This window comes from Felis catus, chromosome A3 (genome assembly GCF_018350175.1).
Source record: "Felis catus isolate Fca126 chromosome A3, F.catus_Fca126_mat1.0, whole genome shotgun sequence".
Classification (NCBI taxonomy): domain Eukaryota; kingdom Metazoa; phylum Chordata; class Mammalia; order Carnivora; family Felidae; genus Felis; species Felis catus.
This window is the reverse complement of record NC_058370.1, coordinates 81,312,082-81,332,837: the sequence shown is the minus strand read 5'-3', so window position 1 is coordinate 81,332,837 and position 20,756 is coordinate 81,312,082. Positions and strand designations below refer to the sequence as shown.

The window sequence follows — 20,756 nt, the reverse complement described above, 5'->3', positions numbered from 1 at the left end:
AGTCTAATGTAGGGATGTTTAAAAATATATTCTACAGTAGACTGATTCATTATCACAAGATGGATTTTCCTATCCTGTTTATGAGAAGAGAATTATGCTTTATTTTGTAACATTTTCCATCTTTACTGCTTTTCTCTGGTTAAAAAAGAAATCACAGTACTAAACTGGGACACATGCAAGTTTGTTTTCTGAACAGAAATGAAATGTTAGCTGGAAATTAGAGTCTGAGTCGTCTTCATTTGAATATATATTTTATTTAGAATGCAGCACTAACAGCATGATGATAAACTGTCACAAATTTATACCAAGAAGCACACAATCTTCAAATGTGTTGTTTTTTCGCAAGTAATTTAAGTATAGCATTACTGTTATTTGGTTACGAGAGTCAAAGACGACATTTAGATTCTTCAGCTCTGGAGCTTTTAGTAACATCAAAATGATTGTCTAGTCAGGCAGAAGAGAGAAATTCAAAAGCAGTTTCTTTTTCTTCTGCCAGTTCCTTTGCAGTTAGATCCATCTTCTCACGAGAGAAATCATTAATAGTGAGACCTTCAACAACCTTCCAGGTCTTGTTCTGTTTGAAAATAATTGCAAATAAAAGATTTACAATTAAATGAGAACTGATCTTCCAGCAAGCAACAACTCAGATTGAACTTCACGCTACAGGAGTATCTGTTTTTAAAGTCTGATTCTAAAGAAGCAAATCAAAATCCAGATCTTAACTAACATATAGTTCTGGTAAAAATTCAACACTTGGATTTAAAACTCATTGAATCTAGAAAAAAAATCTTTAAATGAGGATTTAATTAGCAAACGTTAAAAAAAAAACTAATGACTTTCATATGGTCATAATAAAAATAAGATACTATTGGTAGGTATCCAATATTAGAGGCATAATAACCAAGTACATCTAGTGACAAGAGGTGAATCTTGCTTTCCAGATTAATTGCAATCTTTTAGTACCCTGAAGTTGTGCTTCATACAATTTTAAAGTTGAGAAAAATGTCTAACTTAGTAAAAGAACAACTTTCTAGACTAACATACCAATATGAATAAAAATATGTAACTACTCTCCCAGAAGGGAACAGAGGGAAATAACCCTAAAATACCATACCTTGATTGTAACAGGGAATGAGTACAGCAGATCATCAGGAACACCATAGGGGTTGCCATCAGAGATAATGCCCATGGACACAAATTCTCCCTAAAAACAATAATCAACGTTGTATATTCTCATGGTGCTTAGGAATTAGTTCACACAAGCAAATGAACATGAATTAACAAAACTAAACCAGGTAATGCTTTCTTACTATGTGCCTGACTTCAATACTGTATAAGGAAGCATCACCAGGCACTTCCATGACAGGTTAACTTCCATGTGTTATTATCTCATTCCACTCCTCCAATCCTTGTGAGAAGCAGGCCAGAGAAACCGAATTCTCATTTTCTAAATGAGGAAGCTATGGCCTTAATATAGGTTTTAGGAAAAAAGTCACAGTCGCCAGGCGTGCTAGGTGTTTTCCATATATCATCTCATCTAACCCTTAACAGCCCTGTGAGAAATGCCATGTAAAAGATAATCAAATGGTTCACAAAGTTTAAGTAACTTTCCCAAGATTTTTCAGCCAGTAGGCAGCTGAGCTGGGATATAAACCTAACCTTCCTGACTGCAGGGTTATGTTCTTTTCACAGCACAACATCAGAGGCCAAAAATGAAAGAGCGGCCTGTACAGATCACTGAGTCCTCACCTCTGGGGTTCCAAACCAGATGTCTCTGACATGGTCACAGATGGCTTTTGCAGCAGACATTGCGCTGGACAGCTTTCGAGCCTTGATGACAGCAGCACCACGCTGCTGCACAGTCTGGTTGGGGACAGACAGAGACAGTATTACTTGATCATGAGAGCAGAGTTTTTATCAATTCCACGGTAATCCTGGGATGAAAGACTGCAATCATAGTTTAATGTCTTCCCCTCCAAAATCATTCAACTACCTGGTGTGGGCCTTACCAACCTATCTGAATTATAAGCACCAGTCTTTCTGAAAAAAGGAAACTACAAATCCACACAGAGTTTACTACATTCCATATAAAGAAATGGATCTCGTTATAAAGATGAACTGGATGACTGGAGGGAACTTTAGTTTTTTCTCATTTTAGCAATCAATCTTGACTGCCACACAACAGATCAGATCTGACTGGATCAAGATTGGCTGTGTATGACCTGCAAAGAAAGTAGTCACCAGAGCAACTGTGAAAGGCCTGCTCTCCTTGAGAACCACTCCACCCCCATCCCTTGGAGAGACACTCAGGTCAGCAATGTGGTATGTTTCTCAAGAGTTCTTTATGCATGGCTGTTAAGAGATTTTTCTTACTGTGATGAATTCTCCTTTGAGCCAGCTGTCATCTTTCAGAGCATCGTAAACACCAACTTCCTTTCCATGCAGTTTCACCTTGGCATGGCTGACATCTGGATACTGAGTTGAGGAATGGTTTCCCCAGATAATGACATTCTTTACATCATCAGAAGTCACACCAAGTTTAAGAGCAATCTAGTGAAATAGAAAACAAACACATTACTTAGACAAATGCTTTTTATTTCAAATTGTGCCTGACAAACCCTTAAAATAAAAAGCCTCTGAAACTTCAAGAAAACACACAAGTTATATTGATTTGTAAAATAATATAGTGTTAATTATTATTATATTAATTTACTGCTTGGTTATTTCCTAAAGCTCAACTGTATAAACAAAATGTGAACCCAAAAGATTACAAAGTAGACTATTTGAGAGCAAAGAGCACCTTAGTTTGTGCCTGACTTATCAGTATAGTGGGTTTATCAAATATAAAACACCAGCAAGAGATTAATATGGTTTGAATATATAAATGTGACCTTTGCTTTGTTGTTAATACTTACTTAGAGATGTCTCCTCAGCACTTCTGAGAATCAGGTTAGAATATGGGATTTTCTCCACATTTAGGGGAAATTTTTATTATATATCATAAAAATGAATTAGCTAAATTGCAAATAATCCTATGAAATTTTGGAATGGGAAGGGATTCAGATTACCAAAAGTATGACTGTCCTCAGTTTATAGAACAGGGAACCAAAGGAAAGACTCTAAATGTCTCTAAAATGATACCAGAACTAACAATTTCTCATTGTAGGTTCAAAAAGCACTTTAGGGGACATCTTGCTGGCTCGGTTGGGGGAGCATGCGACTCTTGATCTTGGGGTCATGAGTAGGTGGTCCATGCTGAATGTAGAGATACTTAAAAAAAACCAAAAAACTTAAAAAAAAAAGTACTCTAGGATCCTGCATGCCTTATAGTCACATGACTATCAATTATACTATGTAGCCACACAAAGGGTTAGAAAGTTATGTTTGGGGCGCCTGGGTGGCTCAGTCAGTTAAGCATCCAACCTCAGCTCAGATCATGATCTCACAGTTCATGGGTTCAAGCCCCACGTTGGGCTCTGCACTGACAGTGCAGAGCCTGCTTGGGATTCTCTCTCTCCTTCTCTCTCTGCCCCTCCCTGGCTTGCACTTTCTCTCTCTCAAAATAAATAAACAAACAAACAAACAAACAAACAAACAAACTTGAAAAAAAAAGTTATGTTTTGAAAGATTTAAATAAACAAAATCAGTTCACTTATTTTGTTATTGCCTGATAAGATAATTTGCAAAAAGAAATTATGGTTAGTTACATGTATAATTTGTTCTTAATTAGACAGCAGAATTATGATGGACCAGAAGGGAATGTTTTGGGAAAAAATTTTTAAGAACTGAATGTGTTAGGGTAACACTGTGGGTGATTTCTCTTTCTTTCATATTACCAGTAGAATGGGAGAGAAAAATAGCTGTGCCAGAGTTCACAGCTTTTGCATACATCAATAAAAGCACTCCATCCAAAGGATATATACTCTGATACTTTAAGAAGATTTAAAAACAATAAGGATAGCCCCAAATTGGAAACAACCCCAAAGTCCTTCAAGAATGGTTAGAAATGGTGGTCCTTCCATATAATGAAATAAATGGGAATAACTGCACAAATAATAAAAAGGAGTAAACTATTGATATAGGCAACAACTTGGATGGGTCTTAAAGGCATTAAACAGTGTAAAAAAGTACAGGGATTCTCTGTACTATTTTTGTAACTTCTTAGTCTATATTCCAAAATAAAGAGTAAAAAGCAATAGAACCAACCAACCAACCAACCAACCAACCAACCAACCAACCAACCAACCAACCAAAAAGGACACTAATGGACAAGGCCAATACCTAAAATGCTTGCAATGACTTGATTCATCTTTACCCTAATTTATTCCAGCAAATAAAAATCAAATTGTGTTCACTTTCACTATAACCCTTAAAATTGAGACTTGGTTCTTAAATCCTACAATAGTTAGGGACGCGTGGATGGCTCAAGTCGGTTGGGTGTCTGATTTTGGCTCAGGTTGCGATCTCTCATGGCTCAGGCTTTGCACTGACAGTGCTGAGCCTGCTTTGGACTGTCTCCCTTCCTCCCTGTCCCTCCCCCACTAGTGCTCTGTGTCTCAAAAATAAACATTAAAAAAATTAAATCCTACAGTAATTGGAGGATTTTTTTTAAATATGAAATTTACTGTCAAATTGGTTTCCATACAACACCCAGTGCTCATCCCAACAGGTACCCACCTCAATGCCCATCACCCACTTTCCCCTCCCTACCACCCCCCATCAACCCTGAGTTTATTCTCAGTTTTTAAGAGTCTCTTATGGTTTGCCTCCCTCCTTCTCTGTAACTTTTTTTTCCCCCTTCTCCTCCCCCATGGTCTTCTGTTAAGTTTCTCAGGATCCACATAAGAGTGAAAACATATGGTATCTGTCTTTCTCTGTATGACTTATTTCACTTAGCATAACACTTTCCAGTTCCATCCACGTTGCTACAAAAGGCCATGTTTCATTCTTTCTCATTGCCAAGTAGTATTCCATTGTGTATATAAACCACAATCTCTTTATCCATTCATCAGTTGATGGACATTGAGGCTCTTTCCATAGTTTGGCTATTGTTGAAAGTGCTGCTATAAACACTGGGGTACAAGTGCCCCTATGCATCAGTACTCCTGTATCCCTTGGGTAAATTCCTAGCAGTGCTATTGCTGGGTCCTAGGGTAGATCTATTTTTAATTTTTTTGAGGAACTTCCACACTGTCTTCCAGAGTGGCTGTACCAGTTTGCATTCCCATAATTGGATGATTTTTAAAAATTAACTTAAAATTTTGTTTCTGACATTTAAATCACTTCTCATCTAAACCCTGCTTCATCTAGAGTTCTGCAAGTATTAGGACTACTAAAGCACATCAGTCTTCACAAAGTAGTTGGATAGCTTGTTTCTAGAGAATCCAGCTACTGATCTGCTTAGTGGTCGAGGTAGAGTGGTATGAGGTACAATGAGTACCATTTTCTGTGCTATGACCTTCCTGGACTTGGGAAGAATTGCTCTTACTTATATTTAGTAGTTATCATAGAGAAAAGGGAAAATTTACCCAGGGCAAGCAACCTAAGATGTCTGTTACCAAGAACTAAGAACCTATACCTTTGCTGAATGCCAGCCTTAACTGCTCCAGGGTACGGTGAAGACAAACTGCTTCCAGGCCTCTCCTCCCTCCAGGAAGCTCCTTCCTTCTTTTGTCCTTTGCCTACTTCCTTTTTTTTTTTTTTTTTTTTTTTTTTTTAATTTACTGAGTTAATCCATTTCTGTCTGGACAGCAAAGGCCAATACTTTGCAGATGTAGTTTCTAAATTTCATTCGTGTCAGAGCGAGTCTAAATTCACGTGTATCCAGGATTGCATTTCCTTGCTCCATTAGATGCTGTCATGTCTGCCATGTAGACCTGTTAAACAGTTTTGGACTGATTCTCCAGCCCCAGTAAATTTCTTCCCCCTGGTACCAGCTAACTAGTTGTACTGGCAAATTACCCTGTCAGCATACATATGCAGCTCTGGTTTGCAAATACACAGGGGAATTCTGCAGGTGTTAGACAGTCACTAGGTAGCTAGGCCCTGATTTCCAAAATGAACTACGTTAACTACTAGCAACATTCATGTATGAAATAGTCTTTGCATTTGTTATTTTTCTCACTGGATTAACAACTTCTATGGGAGGAAGAAACTGCTTTTTCAAAAACTTCCTACAAGCTCTCACTGTGCCAGACTGACATGCTGGAACATGTGCCAAAAGTTAAAGTCTAACAAGACTGCTTTTTTCTCTTTCCTCATTAGACTTTTGCCCTTACAGGGAAAAGGGTTTCAGGCACTGGGACAAAGTGTCACTTAATAGTACCTCTGTAAGCAGAATTTTCCAGTGCCTGCCTCCACCAAGGCCTCAGTTCAAACAGCAGAAAACCAAGTTTGTCAGGGTCCTTACCTTTTTCCCTGTTGCACGCAGGTAACCATCTTGCAATCCAGAGCCAAGAAATTCAACAATGTTTCGTAGTACCCAAATGTCACCACTCATTCAAACTAACTCCCGTTCCTTCCACCCACCAGATTCTAGCTAAAAAGTAAGGAAAAAGGCAGCTCACAGCCTAAAGCCTCACAGGAAATATTTGCAATTTAAGCTTGTTAAAGGATGGCCTTCTAAATTAATTGAATATTCAAGGAGATGTATCTGAGGTATGGCTCTTCTCAACTTTTGGTTATATCCTTCTTACTACTACTACTACTACAAATCATTAATAGTAAGAGCAACCCACTTTTATTTAGTTTTACTATGTGACAGGTACCATGATAAGGGCTTAATGTAGATCTTATTTAATCCACATAGCTTCCCTTTGAGATAGACAGAATTATTATCCCATTTCATACTTAAATATACTTTCTCAAGGTCACAGAACTAGTAAGAGCGGACTTAGGTCACCTGACCCTGCTACGTAAGAACACACCTAGGGGTTTGGACTCAGATGAATCTAGGTGGCAGGATCCCTGACCTCTCTGGGCTTCAGGTTTCTTATCTGTAAAATACAGATAATAACATACCTCATATGGTTATTAGAATAATAAATGATAAATTACATGTAGACCATTCCGCTTAGGGTAGAAGCTTAACAAGTATCAATTCTTTTCTTCTTTACTAGGTACTCCAAAGCTGAAAGTTGATCAATTCTCAGTTTAAAGCAGTGGTTTTTCAACTTAGACCTCACACCATCTTTTGACAAAAACTTTTCTTGAAACTAAAATTGTTTTTAAAAAAATGTTTATTTATTCACTTTGAGAGAGATAGAGAGAGAATGAACGAGGGTGGGGCAGAGAGAGAGAGAGAGAGAGAATGAATCCCAAGCAGGTTCTATGCTGTCAGCACAGACCTGACATGGGACTTGATCTCATGAACCATGAGATCATGACTTGAACTGAAATCAAGAGCTGGATGCTTAACTGACTGAGCCACTCAGATGCCCCAACAAAGTTGCCTTCTTTAGAAGAAACAGCGGGGAGCCCATGTGGCTCAGTCAGTTGAGTGTCCAACTCTTGATTTTGGCTAAGGTCATCACGATCCCAGGGTCATGGGAATGAGCCTTGTATTGAGCTCTGTGCTGAGTGTGGAGCCTGCTCAAGATTTCTCCCTCCCTCTCCCCTTGCCCCTCTCCCCCACTCATGCTCTCTAACATAAAATAATTTCTAAAAATGAAGAAAAAGGACTAAATTCATACACTACCTAACAGTGATGACCTGTTTATGAGGAGGCATGGTCAGAAAAGTGTTAAGGAAAAGGAAAGAGGTTATGTCCAAGAACCCTGAACTTTGTCATGGCTTCTGAAGGGCACCAGGATTGTCTAGACCCAATAAAGCCTAGGAGACCAGTACAGATAATTGGTCGTGGCTTCTCATTTTTTTAAAAGGCTACTGTTATTACCCTGGTCACTGACTCCTTGGCACATTTATCTAAGACTCCAAGGGGTAAGGACACTTGAGAACAATTAAAATTTAGTTGCTAAGAAGTGGTAATTAAGAAGTTTTATGGAAACAATGTAGAATATTAAGAAGACATAAAAATAAAATTAGATATAAAATTTAAAAATCTGAATCTGATTGCTTAGCTATAGGGAAAAAGGAAACAATCACATAAAACACAAAAAACTGAAATCTTTCTTTCTATAATGTTCTATATATCTCACAAAAATCAACTATGCATTGTCATGTTAATTATCTATACTAATGACTGATTTTTTAACTACTACAGTAAGAGAACATTAGGAACAGCATTTTAAATATAGTTAGCAAATGATATATAGTGAAGAAAATTTTTTTTCAAAAAATTTTTTTAAGTTTATTTATTCTGAAAGAGAACAAGAGAGCATTGGAAGGGCAGAGAGAAAGGGAGAGCGAGAGATCACAAGCAGGCTCTGCGCTCTTAGCGCAGAGCTTGATGCGGGGCTCGAGCTCACGAACCGTGAGATCATGATCCGAGCTGAAACCAAGAGTCAGACGCTTAGCCGACTGAGCCACCCAGGCACCCCTATAGTTGAGAAAATTAAGTATGAAGCTCAGCCTCCTTAAGAGACTAGATTTAAAGACTCCCTAATAAATGAGAAAAGCTTCCTACTAAACAAAAACAATAAAATAAAGTAAGTTTCAGCTTCTTTAAAAGTGAGAGAAAAAGGTTTTAAAGTTGAACATTCATAAGATTTTAAAAGGTGTTTTCCTACCTGAGCTTTAGCTCGGTTGTGATCCAAACGAGTCAAGCAACTGAAGTTCTCCTTGGGGATGGACGGTGCCGACTTGCAGGCAGTCAGGCAGTTGGTATTGGCTGGGTTTCCCACCACAATAACCTAGGAGGCATAGCACCGTTATAGACCACATACTGATTAACTAAACTATCTTAGAATAGGACTGACGAATGTGTAACATGTAGTCTTTGTGTCAAGTTTGTGTGAACAAAATAGGCAAAGTTACCACTGCAGTTTCTACTGTATTTCCACCCCATTGTTAGTGTTTGGTACAATTACGCAAAACGTGTCTTTAAGAAAGCTACCAGTATGTACACAAGTTGCTTTCCAGGTGGCAGTGTCCAAGACCTGAGGTCCATGTCTTTCTATTTTGTTTTGTGCCAAAACAGAGACAAATCATTTATCTAATTGCCACACACACACACACACACACACACACACACACACACACAACCCTAAGTAATCCAAGGCTCTAAGACATCAATTCATTCATAAAATTTTCCTTCTTTTTTTTTTCCTTCCTTCCATAAAATTTCCTTCCATAAAAGTAATCCAAGAAAGAAATTCTACTTGAGCAGTTCACTTTAGGACAATGATTTGTCTTTATTAATTGAGAGTATTTTCAATCTTGCCTAATCTTAAGAATTAACTGGGATTTGCTAAATTACAGATTACCAAATCCTATCCATCCATCCTACTGAGAAGGGAGAAGAATCCTTAGAAGAAAGCACTTTAGGCTACTTTTTTTTTTTTTTTTTTTTTTTTGGGGAGGTACAGGATACACTGCATTATAATACAGTATAGGAAAATATACAGAAAAATCCACCATGGACTTTTTCATTCAAGTTTTTAAAATCTTGGGGCAACTGGGTGGCTCAGTCGGTTAAGCGGCCGACTTCGGCTCTGGTCACGATCTCACGGTCCGTGAGTTCGAGCCCCGCGTCGGGCTCTGTGCTGACAGCTCGGAGCCTGGAGCCTGTTTCGGATTCTGTGTCTCCCTCTCACTCTGCTCCTCCCCTGTTCATACTCTGTCCCTCTCTGCCTCAAAAATACATAAACGTTAAAAAAAAAAATAAAATCTTTAATAAAATTATATACTTACCAGGAAATAATACAAACTTACCGAAAAGCTGCAAGAATAATACAGAGACTACCTCCCACATCCTTTTTACCCAGATTCCCCAACTTGCTCCATCTCTCTCCTCTCTCTCTCTCTCTCTACACACACACACACACACACACACACACACACACACACACACACACACACACACTATATCCTTAGTCTTTTCTTTTTCTTTTTTTTGGCCCATTTGAGAGCAAGCTGAAGACATGATACCCCAATGCCCCTAAGTACTCCAGTGTCACTGTGTATTTCCCTAAAAAGAACACTTTTGGCTGAGGGGTTAATTACTGTGGAAGCAGTACCACAACTCCAAGCAGCCTGGAGCAGTCCAAACAATGTAATTTTTTGAGACCTATGGATTTCTCCTCAACTTATTTCTACTGTTTTCTATTAATGACTATAGAAGATAAAAGTAAGCTATTTGAAAAGAATTCTACAGAAAGCAAAAATTCAGAGATATGTATATTATTATAATAGAACATTATAATTGGCAACTTAAAAAATCTTAAACATTTTCTCTTACCTTTGTTTAAAGTCAGGATAGGGGAAAAAAAAAAGTCAAGATAGGGAAGAATAACTGTCAAAATCAATAAAACCTCTAATCAGTAAGCCTTTTAGCTATGACAACTAAGTTCTAGTTAACTAATATTTAATTGGTAAAAGAGGCCTTATTATAATAATAAGGCAAATTTAGAAATAAAGTACCCTTGAACACAAAGAGAAAAGGAAGTTACACCAATTCCACTCCTCAAGAGACAAGCATATCAAAATTCCTCTGAATTGAGAAAATCTGAGCATTTTAGAAGACACAACCTCTCATTGCTGAGAATGCAACTTACAGCCATCTCTCTCTACAATCACAAATCCAAATTCTGAACAAATATTTCCACACAGCTAAAAGGCACCAGAAAGTTCTGTGCCTTCTCTAGAAGTCTCTAAATTAATACTGAATTTCCATATCACAGTAATGAGCAAACTATTTCTGAAAACCTCTAAATAAAAATTTCTACATTATAGGGAAAAAAAGTTTTATCAAGCAAAATTCTCTATTTACTGACCACAGCACAGAACTGGGGTGGGGGGGAGGCAAATAATTTTGCCTCCACTTAAATGCTGAAACAAATTTTAAATACTGATAATGAAAACCCCCATAAAATACTATATGGTCACCTTAACTGACTTCTTGGCATATTTCTCCAAGGCTGCACCCTGGCATTTGAAGATTTTCACATTTGCTTTCAGTAAATCTTTCCTCTCCATGCCATCCCTTCTTGGCATGGAGCCCACAAGAATGGCCACATCCAGGTCTTTGAAGGCAACATCTTCTTTATCTGTTGCGATGACATCTGTGAACATGGCAATAAATATGGAGAGCTACTGAAACACCAAAGTCTGAGGTCTTCTTTTTCACATTGCATCTACCCAGTACTTCTTTCCCTTTGTAGCAAATGTTAACATTTATATATCATAATGTTTTAAGTTTTAGGGGCCTAAGAAGGGAAAGACAATATAGTCAACAAACAGAACATCAGCAGAAATGTAAATTACATTTATTTTGCTTTTCCTATTTCAGTAATTGTTTCAAATCCAAAAACTCTGTAGCTGTTTGTTCTATAATCAAAGATTGTACAAGGTATAATATATAACTTTCAAAGCAACATTTGTTATTCACACTACCACAGCATGAAAGAGAAACTAATTTATCTATTTTTACGTTGTAATTACTTTAAGGTCTAAGATCTGAATCACACATTCAAAATAATGTTTATTGAGGAGTTTTGTGCCAGGAATAACACTATGAATTTTATTTTATTGAATTTAACTTTAATATTTGATACATGAAGACAAAGAGGTTTAAAGAGATTAATTAGCTGCCATCAAAAAGCAGTGAAGCTATAATTCCAGCCTGGGTTGGTCCAGAGGTCAACCACTATTCTACTATGTTAGTCCAATAAACATCCACCACTTGTTTTTTGATTAAAGAACATATATCATCACTCTCCTTTGTTGATAGTATTAAAAAGGCCACGACTAGTGCTACAGACTAAATGTTTTTGTCCCCCACAAAATTCGTATGTTGAGACCTAATCCCCAATGTGATGGTATTAAAAGGTGGGGGTCTTGTGGGAGATGATTACGTTAGAAGGGTACAGCTGTTATGAATGAGATTAGTGTCCTTATAAAAGAAGCCTCAGAGAGCTCCTTCACCCCTTCCATTTTGCGAGGACACAGGAAGACAGTGGTCTATGAACCAGGAATTGGCTTCTCACCAGAATGTGACCATGCTGGTACCTTAATCTTGGACTTCCTAACCTCCAGAACTCTGAGAATTATTTTTGTTTGTAAGCCACTCAGTCTATGGTATTTTTGTTATAGTAGCCCAGATGGACTAAGACAACCAGGATTCAGCATTGTCACTGGTAAATTTTTACGGTGGTCAACTTGTGTCACAGTAAGGGTGCTGTAAAGCCCCCAACAGGTATACAAAGAAACATTACTTAGGGGGAATCTTCTTCCGTGACATGTATCCTTATTTGCAGAACTTTCCCTCTCTGTTCACAGCTGATCAGGGACAAGCTATTAACTAGATCCATTAGACAGAGCAGAGGAACTCAGCAGAGAAAGGAATAAAAATGCAACAATGCAATAAAGTTGATTTGGAAAAAGAGGGTGAGTTGTGTGTCAACTATACTTCAATTTAAAAAAAGAAAAGAAAAGAAAAGAAAAGAAAAGAGAAAAGGAAAGAAAAGAAAAGAGAAAAGGAAAGAAAAGAAAAGAAAAGAGAGGGTGAGGAAAGGGAGCCAGAAGAATAGCTTGCACTCTCTTATACAATATGCACCCACATGATTTAGGCAGCAGAGTACTCCTTCTAGTAAATGTCTATTGAACAGACATATGAATTCTGAGCATGGTTTCTCTTGAGTGTGCATATATTTTGTTCTGTGTGAACTTATAGGAGAATATTAATTAATCCTTACTAAAAGAAAAAGATCATAAAGAAAGTATACGTAAAGAAAAATATTCAAATTAGTTTACAACTTGACCTAACATTTTAATGAAACGTTTGTGAAATTTGATGAAAAGACTTCTGTCTTACATTTGTGCAACAGTTCAATGATTCTCAAAGGCTCTTAGCAGAACTCTCATGGGCTTTCAAACTATGCAGCATACGATTAGGACAATTTATGCTATATCTCAATCTGATAACGGCTGTGGGTTGAGACTCTACGTGAGGGACTAACCAATTTCCAGCCTCACGGCAATATGGCTTTGGAAGACATCACTTAGAGTTCAAAAGTTCTCCATTAAAGGCGCTATTACTTGTTAAATAGATTTTAAATAACAACATAATGTAGACAATCTCAGGTGTATAACTCTTGTGTGATATTATGCTTAGTTAGGTAAATCATATATAAGCACCTTGGAAAAAAGGCATAGTTTTTAACCGACACGGGTTATTTCTTGCTTTTACCCTTATTTATTCTTGATTACATCTTACCAAGTAGTTGTAGCTCAAAATACAAAAACACTTTTATGTAAAAAAATTTTTTTTTAAAATCTTTATTTATTTTTGAGAGAGAGAGAGAGAGAGAGAGAGAGAGACAGAGACAGATAGACAGGGCGTGAACAGGGGAGGGGCAGAGTGAGAGGGAAACACAGAATCTGAAGTAGGCTCCAGGCTCTGAGCTGTCAGTACAGAGCCCGACGCGGGGCTCGAACTCACAAGCTACGAGATCATGACCTGAGCCAAAGTCGGACGCTCAACTGGCTGAGCCACCCAGGCGCCCCCGAAAACACTTTTATGAAATAGTTTCTAATTGAGAGGCTGGTTAAAAATCTCTTTTTTGAATGACATAGAATACTATAATATCCTTTTCTCCTCCACCCCAACTCACCTTTCAGGAGGGGAAGGGCACAGTCTTGCAGTTCCATTAGGACACCATCTAGGACACCCATCATGGGAGTGATATCCAACAGCACAAGAATTATAGGCTGCCAAATAAATAGCCAACGACAGCGTCTGTCAGTGTAGCTTATGCCACTCAGTCACAAAAAAGTCCTCCTGCAGAGTTTTTGCTTATTTGGTGTATGTATGTATATAATTCCCATTATTAGTTATAATTATTTTAGGAGGTCAGGTTATCATCCCACTTTCAGAAAAAGGAATGCCAGAAAACCAGCAACAGTGTGCTAATAGACAAAGTAAAAGGAATCACCACTATTGAATTTTAAAGGAGTATACAGGGAAGAAATACCAAATTGAAGTGACATCCCACAGCTCACTCTTATGGTTCATAGCTGTATATCTGATTTTAGTTCATGAAAAGCTAAGTATAGTGTCTGGCATGAAGGAAGAACTTGATATCCATGGGTGAAGAGAAATAATAGATGAATACTTTAGAAACGGACTTTAGTGTAACCAGACCTGCTGGAATAGGGAGTGCCTGCTTTAAACTGGAACGCAGATTTGCCTGCCCAACTATTTTGTGTCTAAAGACCACTGGTGAACAAGGAAGTCCTAATTCAGTAGCTTCCTCTCCCACATGACTCTACTAGTTACTGTTACTAGTAAAAACCTTCCACTGACTGACTAATACCTGCTGGCTGTACCCAGTCAACAAAATACAGTATGTGGAATAGTTCTGATCTACAAAGCATTTTCAATGCCTGGAAGAGCACATATTAGTAAGATACCACTTACATTTATAGCAGTGTGCCTACTACATTTATTGGGATAACCCATTCCTTCATCATTTAAACATTTCTTTGAAACTAAATACAGGGTTTATTGACAATGTTCTAACTTTGATTTGAGGTATGTAGAAGACCTACCTGGTCTTTACCAAAGACAGATCCATTTCCAATACTGTACAGCAGTGAATATGCAATTTGACCAGCTGCTCCAGTCACAAGAACTCTGATTGGTTCAGACTGTAATGAAAGAGACTCATTAATTAACATCTTATTTACAAATGCTGTTGTATCCTAAAGATGTTCAGGATGTTCTCTGTAACAAGACAACCACATACTTTAAAAGTTACTGTAAAATTAAAAAATTTTTTTAACATTTACTCATTTTTGAAATGCACAGAGAGACAGAGTGCAAATGGGGGAGGGGCAGAGAGAGAGGGAGACACAGAATCTGAAGCAGGCTCCAGGCTCCAAGCTGTCAGCACAGAGCCTGATGCGGGGCTCGAATTCATGACCGCGAGACCATGACCTGAGCCGAAGTCGGCCGCCCAACCGACTGAACCTCCCAGGTGCCGCAAAAGTTACTGTGAAATTTTAAAGTTTCTTACCATTTGGCTTAGTAGAGGACTAACTTATTTCAGATCTGTCCAGTTAATATAGCATGCCCAAATCTGGAACATGTGTCCGTCCTTTGGCTGCATTATTTCTGTGGTGTTATTTACCTCTGTAAACCTGAATTTACTTACAAAATCGTATCTATCTTTTTAAGGCTATTTTGCCACTGAAATAGGCCTAAGGATGTTGAGGTGCCTTATATGGTGATATAAACTCTCGTAGTCACTAGAGCCTTATGCAGATCTCCCCACTCCCACCTGCTCAATAGAACCCTCACACCAGGAAGAGGAGTAATAGTGGCTAAAGTTTTCTATTTACAATGAATCAGAAAATTTTAATGAAACTATTAATCATGATTCAACTTAACTACTTGAAGGAGGAAAATTAAGCCTTTATTTTTTATGTAAGGAGAAAGAAAAACAAGAAAACGACATCTTGATTATAATAAATTTTAGTATTAAATAACAACAAAATAATACAGTGACAGTTGACAACCCGATTCCAAGGGAAAATTAATTTTAAAAGAGAAGTACAGAGAGAATAGTTATAACAGAAGTTGCCTTATAGACCTTAACAGATCCTGAACAAAACACAGACATATGGACAAAAATAATAACTAATATTCAAAATGATGATCCAGAGTCACAAAAAAAAAAAAAAAAAAAAAACAACCTCAGAATTAAAAAGATAGAAATATTTCTTTTAAAAAGAGTTAAACAAAAATGTTTGGAACTTAGTGGATACATTTACTTAGATGGAAACATTTAATCAAGGTGAACTGTTCCTTTCCTTGACAATGCTGGGTAAATGGACTTCTTCTGTGTCACCCATATTGTGACCCGCAGGAGAGAAGTGGCCCACTGAAACGAATGGTGAAAGAAGCCTGTGGTTTCTTTATATTTAGAATTCTCTCTTCCAGGGTGAGTCATGTCTTTGGGATAGAAGGAGACTATGTCCGATGACCTTCCAACCCTAACCTCTGAAGGTCAGCAGCACTTAGCAATTTGGTACCCATAGAAATCAAAGGAAAAAATTCTCAAAGAAGTACCAACTGTTGTAGAGAAACAAGTCTGTACATAGCAGACAATGTATGCTTTCTTCCCAAAGATGTGACCAGAGTATGAGTGGAAAAAAGGAGAAAACTATGGAGAGTAACTATGAAGGTTATTCCTTGACCTTCTAGGTCTCTTCCCCATCCTCTTCACCAACTTTTCCCCTAGGCCTTCCCTACCCCTAAAAAGACAAAATACGGTAATTCCCCAAATAAACCAATTTTATTACAATACATACTTCTGTTGCCAAAGAGACTTTAGGTTTATAAAGAATACTAAAACTAATTGTTTATGGTTATTTTTTATCATATGGCCTTTACATGTTAATTGTCATTTTCTCCTCTTCCCTTGAAGTAGAGTGGGTGAGGAAAGGGGAATAGAGGAAGAAATTATTCCCCCTTTCTCTTTAGAATGCAATCTTTTTTTTTTTTTTAATTTCTTAACGTTTATTTATTTTTGAGAGACAGAGAGAGGCATAGCATGAGCAGGGGAGGGGGAGGGAGAGGGAGATTCAGAATCCGAAGCAGGCTCCAGGCTCTGAGCTGTTTGTTAGCACAGAGCCCCACGTGAGGCTTGAACTCATCATGACCTGCGAGACCATGACCTGAGCAGAAGTCGGAAGCTCAACTGACTGAGCCACCCAGATGCCCCTCTTCTTTTTTTTTTTTTTAAATGTTTATTATTTTTGAGAGAGAAAGAGAGAGAGAGAGTGGGGGAGGGGCAGAGAGGGAGACACAGAATCTGAAGCAGGCTCCAAGCTGACAGCACAAGAGCCTGACATGGGGCTTGAACTCACAAACTGAGATCATGACCTGAGTGGAAGTCAGAAGCCACCCAGGCGTGCAATCTACTTAAGGCCAGGGGCTTTGTTTTTATTTTATTTTATTCTATTTTATTTACTTTGTATTCCAACTGCCTACAACAATGCCTGGCATGTAGCTGGAGCTCAAATACTTGCTGAAGGAATAGCTAGGTCTTGTAAAATGACTACTGAAAACCTGGAAATGTAAAAGAATTGTTTGGAAGCAAACCTAACATGCTTTAAAAATTTGTTTAAGATATTTTATTCGTATATACTCGCATTGAGAAGGTTGGAAACTTACTGACCACGATAAAGCCAGCTATAGTTGGCAAAATTATGTCACTAGTTCTAATGATAGGGTCTTATAAATCAACTGATAAACTGTTATCTCACTTCATTCATTAAACAATACACTAATGAATCTTTATTATGCACTTGGTACTACTTTAGGCCAGAGAATTCATTATTGAACCATGTGCAGGAAACAAGAGGATAACCCAGTTTTCTAAAACAAGGGCTAGAAAGGTGGCAGTGTGTAATACAGAGATAGCCTCTAGACCCAGAGGTTCTGGTTTTAAATCCTGACTTTACTACTCATTCGCTGTATGTTTTCGGCAAGTTACTTAACCTCTCCGTATTCAGTTTCCGCACAGTAAAATGTAGATAATGATAGCACTACCTAACAAATAAGGTAGTTATAAAGGATTGAGGGAATTAACAGAAAAGCATTAAGAACAGTATACTATATACTAAGCATTAAGAACAGCAAATACTATAATTATAGGTCTCTGTCACCATAAAATTTTCCTCTAAGGACTATTATACCCTGTGGTTTTCTACTTCCATGTCTGTTACTCTCTACTGGACTGTGAACCACCACCCCCTTGCAGTGAGAGAGGTCCACCTTTGACTCAAATTTGCACGCCCAGATAGTGTCCAACAAATATTTGTTGAATGAATGAAAGTGCAGGGTTAAGAAACATATAAACACATGCTACTTCAGTGTAAAGCAAGCCAGGGTAAGAAATGAAGGGGAAAGTGAGTATCACTATCTGTAAAGCTTACAGGTAGATGGTTAGAACACAGTAATGTAGTCAATCTTAGGCATTAATTTTAGCTGCTAAAAAAGTGTTCCCAGGACCACAGTCCTAAGGGAAGGGGTTGTGGCCAACTAGTGAACAAATACTAATTCCATCTCAGCAGTTTCCTTCTATGTCCATGAGCAAATTATTTTCACAGATAGGTAATTCTGTCTTGTTAAGAGGATAGGAAGCCTAGTCAAGTGTCTGAATGTTTGATTATGAAATGGGAAAGGATGTGTGTATTTGGTTCTTTTTGCTCTTTGCAACACTGCATTTGAAAAGCAGGAGGGTGGGAGATTCCTGCTGACTTTCCACAACGTTACAGTGTGAAGACAGGTTACTATTCTTTGCTTAGACATCTGGGCAGCCAGCCAAGATCCAAAGAAGGAATGTCTTTGCTCTTGGCAGGGCTCTAATGACCTTCCTGCAGATTCAGACGCTTGTGCATGTCTCAGTTGTCAAGCTTGAATAGAAGTGCTCCTTCTGTTATTCTACAGAAAAACCCATGTATTCGTTTTTTTCTTTCTAATTTACATCTATTTCTGTAATATAAAAGACAAACTATCATTTAGATTCCTTCATACAGTTAATTCTTGCTGTCACTCCCAATTCCCACTTTAAAAAAAAAATTGCTTTGAACAGCTTGCAAAAGATGGCCCCTTTTAAACTCAATGATTGTTCACATCCTCTCCTGAGGAGGAAAGAAGACTGAGTCACGTGAGACTGCTGTCAGTTTCAGGAAACCGACAGGAGTATTTTTTCTTATGGACATCTCTGTGTTCTCTGGTGCCCGGGTGACCTTCTGGGGGTGAGGTCTGGTTTTATCTACTGCGTAGCAAAACAACCTAAGAAATGGGGGCCCAGGATTCTCTCTGTGACTTTGGAAAAATCATTTAACCTCATCAGGCTACTTTTATTTTATTTATTTTGAGAGAGAGACTGGGGCAAGGGGCGGGATAAGGAGGTTGGTGGTGGTGGTGGAGCGAGAATCCTAAATAGGCTCTGCCACTGTTAGCGTGCAATCACCAGGCTACCTTTTAAAATTAGATTAAATAATCTCCAAATTCCCTTCCAATCCTAGAATTCCAATATTCTGAATTGCAGGGAATAAAGCTATCAGGTAATATAAATGCTGATAAAATACTTCAGTTTGTATCTGCAGTATGAACTTGTATCTGCCTCCAGAACCTCAGCTACTGAAAATAAATTTTCAAAATAACTTGGTAATTGTACGGCACAATATGGTAAGGTGAAAAAAGCTGTAAGACCCTTGGGAGCAAACCGGTGTATGACCTTGAGCAAATAATTCTTTGGGTTTCATTGAACACAATTTTAAGATTTGAAGTAGGGCAGATTTATCAAGATGAATTTAAAAGGTCCTATCCAGTTCTAAAATTATAAAGTCTCATGTTCTCTAAGTACCCTGCATTCTTGCTAAGATTATTAGGTCAGAGGCCAAACCATCGTTTAAATGACTAATTATAAGTAAGAAACCGAGATTTAAGAGTTAGCAGCTACTAAGAATTAGTAGCTGTCACCACTGGCCCCTTATAAAGGTAGAGGAGGTAGTAATCCCCTTAACCTTGAAAATATGGCTTATCGGGTTCAGGAAAAATTCCAATTCATTTAAATACAGCGGAAATAATGGAGGAAGAACAACTTCAACTATAAATACAAGTACTGAAGAAATTTCTGTCTGATGTCAAATGTCACCTTCAAACAGCATGCAGATTATTTCTACGTCAGAGTTGCCTCACCTCCCCCTCCCCCCCCCCCCCTTGCAGCAGAGACAAAATATGGTGATCTAGGTACCCAGACCTTCACAAGATGGTTACATTGTGTAATATTAAAAGTAGTGGCTCTAGAATTCGTAACACACAGATCAGTGCTAGTGATGCCGCCACTGCACCACTTCCTGGTTTTACAAAAGATCAATGAACAGGTTTTAAATAACATTTTGTGAAATTAGATATGGCGGAAACACAGCTCTTGAAAACGTCGATCGTAATCTGGAGCACCTGGTAAGCACTATCTTTAACCAAGGGCTCTCTGCTTTCAAGGGCTTTGTGAGAAAAGCCTTTAAAAAACACTATGGGCTCAAGGAAGAAAAAGAGGTTAAGATCCAACACCCCTCCTCCCATATCATCCTTATCAAACCCTATAATTGTGCTTTGGAGAAAACCCGCAGCTTCGTATTTTGCATCCCCGCCATGCAGCAGGACTGAGATCGCGCCTCTCCAGGGATGAACTTCTCTGGAGTCCTTGTAAGCGCCCCTAGGTGGAAATCAACCCCGTCCCAATTACTGGGTCACTGCGAAAGCCCCCAAAAGAGGATTCGAGGCTTTACTAAAGCCCTCCAAGGACAGTGCTTTGCACAGCCGTCCCCTCCCTCCCTCTCCCAACAAGTCCTTCAAGTGCAAGAAACCCCACACAAGGGCGCGAAGGTCGAAGGTAAGCAGGATGCAGGGGCCCACACTCACCATGATTAGGAACTGCGCGAACAATTTCAGCACCTGCAAAACGAGCCTCCGCGAATCCGGTCACCTCTACCGCAGAACGGACTTACGGAGGGCGAGCGATGTGAGAAGGAAAAGCTCCCAACCGCAGCGCCCTCTGGGAACTGTAGTTTATGCTGCCCAGATTCTGGCGCACTCTCCAACTCATTTCCTTCAAGTGTTG

At 38.4% G+C, this 20,756-nt stretch overlaps 1 protein-coding gene across 1 annotated transcript; it reads right to left on the bottom strand.

Annotated features, from left to right (window-relative positions):
* Nucleotides 1–236: 236 nt before the first annotated feature.
* Nucleotides 237–20,635, bottom strand: MDH1 (malate dehydrogenase 1). The gene is given in 9 exon segments (NM_001009329.1): nt 237–574; nt 1,115–1,204; nt 1,750–1,863; nt 2,374–2,550; nt 8,688–8,810; nt 11,005–11,180; nt 13,731–13,827; nt 14,668–14,766; nt 20,558–20,635. Coding segments are annotated over 9 exon segments (1,005 nt in total). The 5' UTR covers nt 20,561–20,635; the 3' UTR covers nt 237–448.
* Nucleotides 20,636–20,756: the final 121 nt, after the last annotated feature.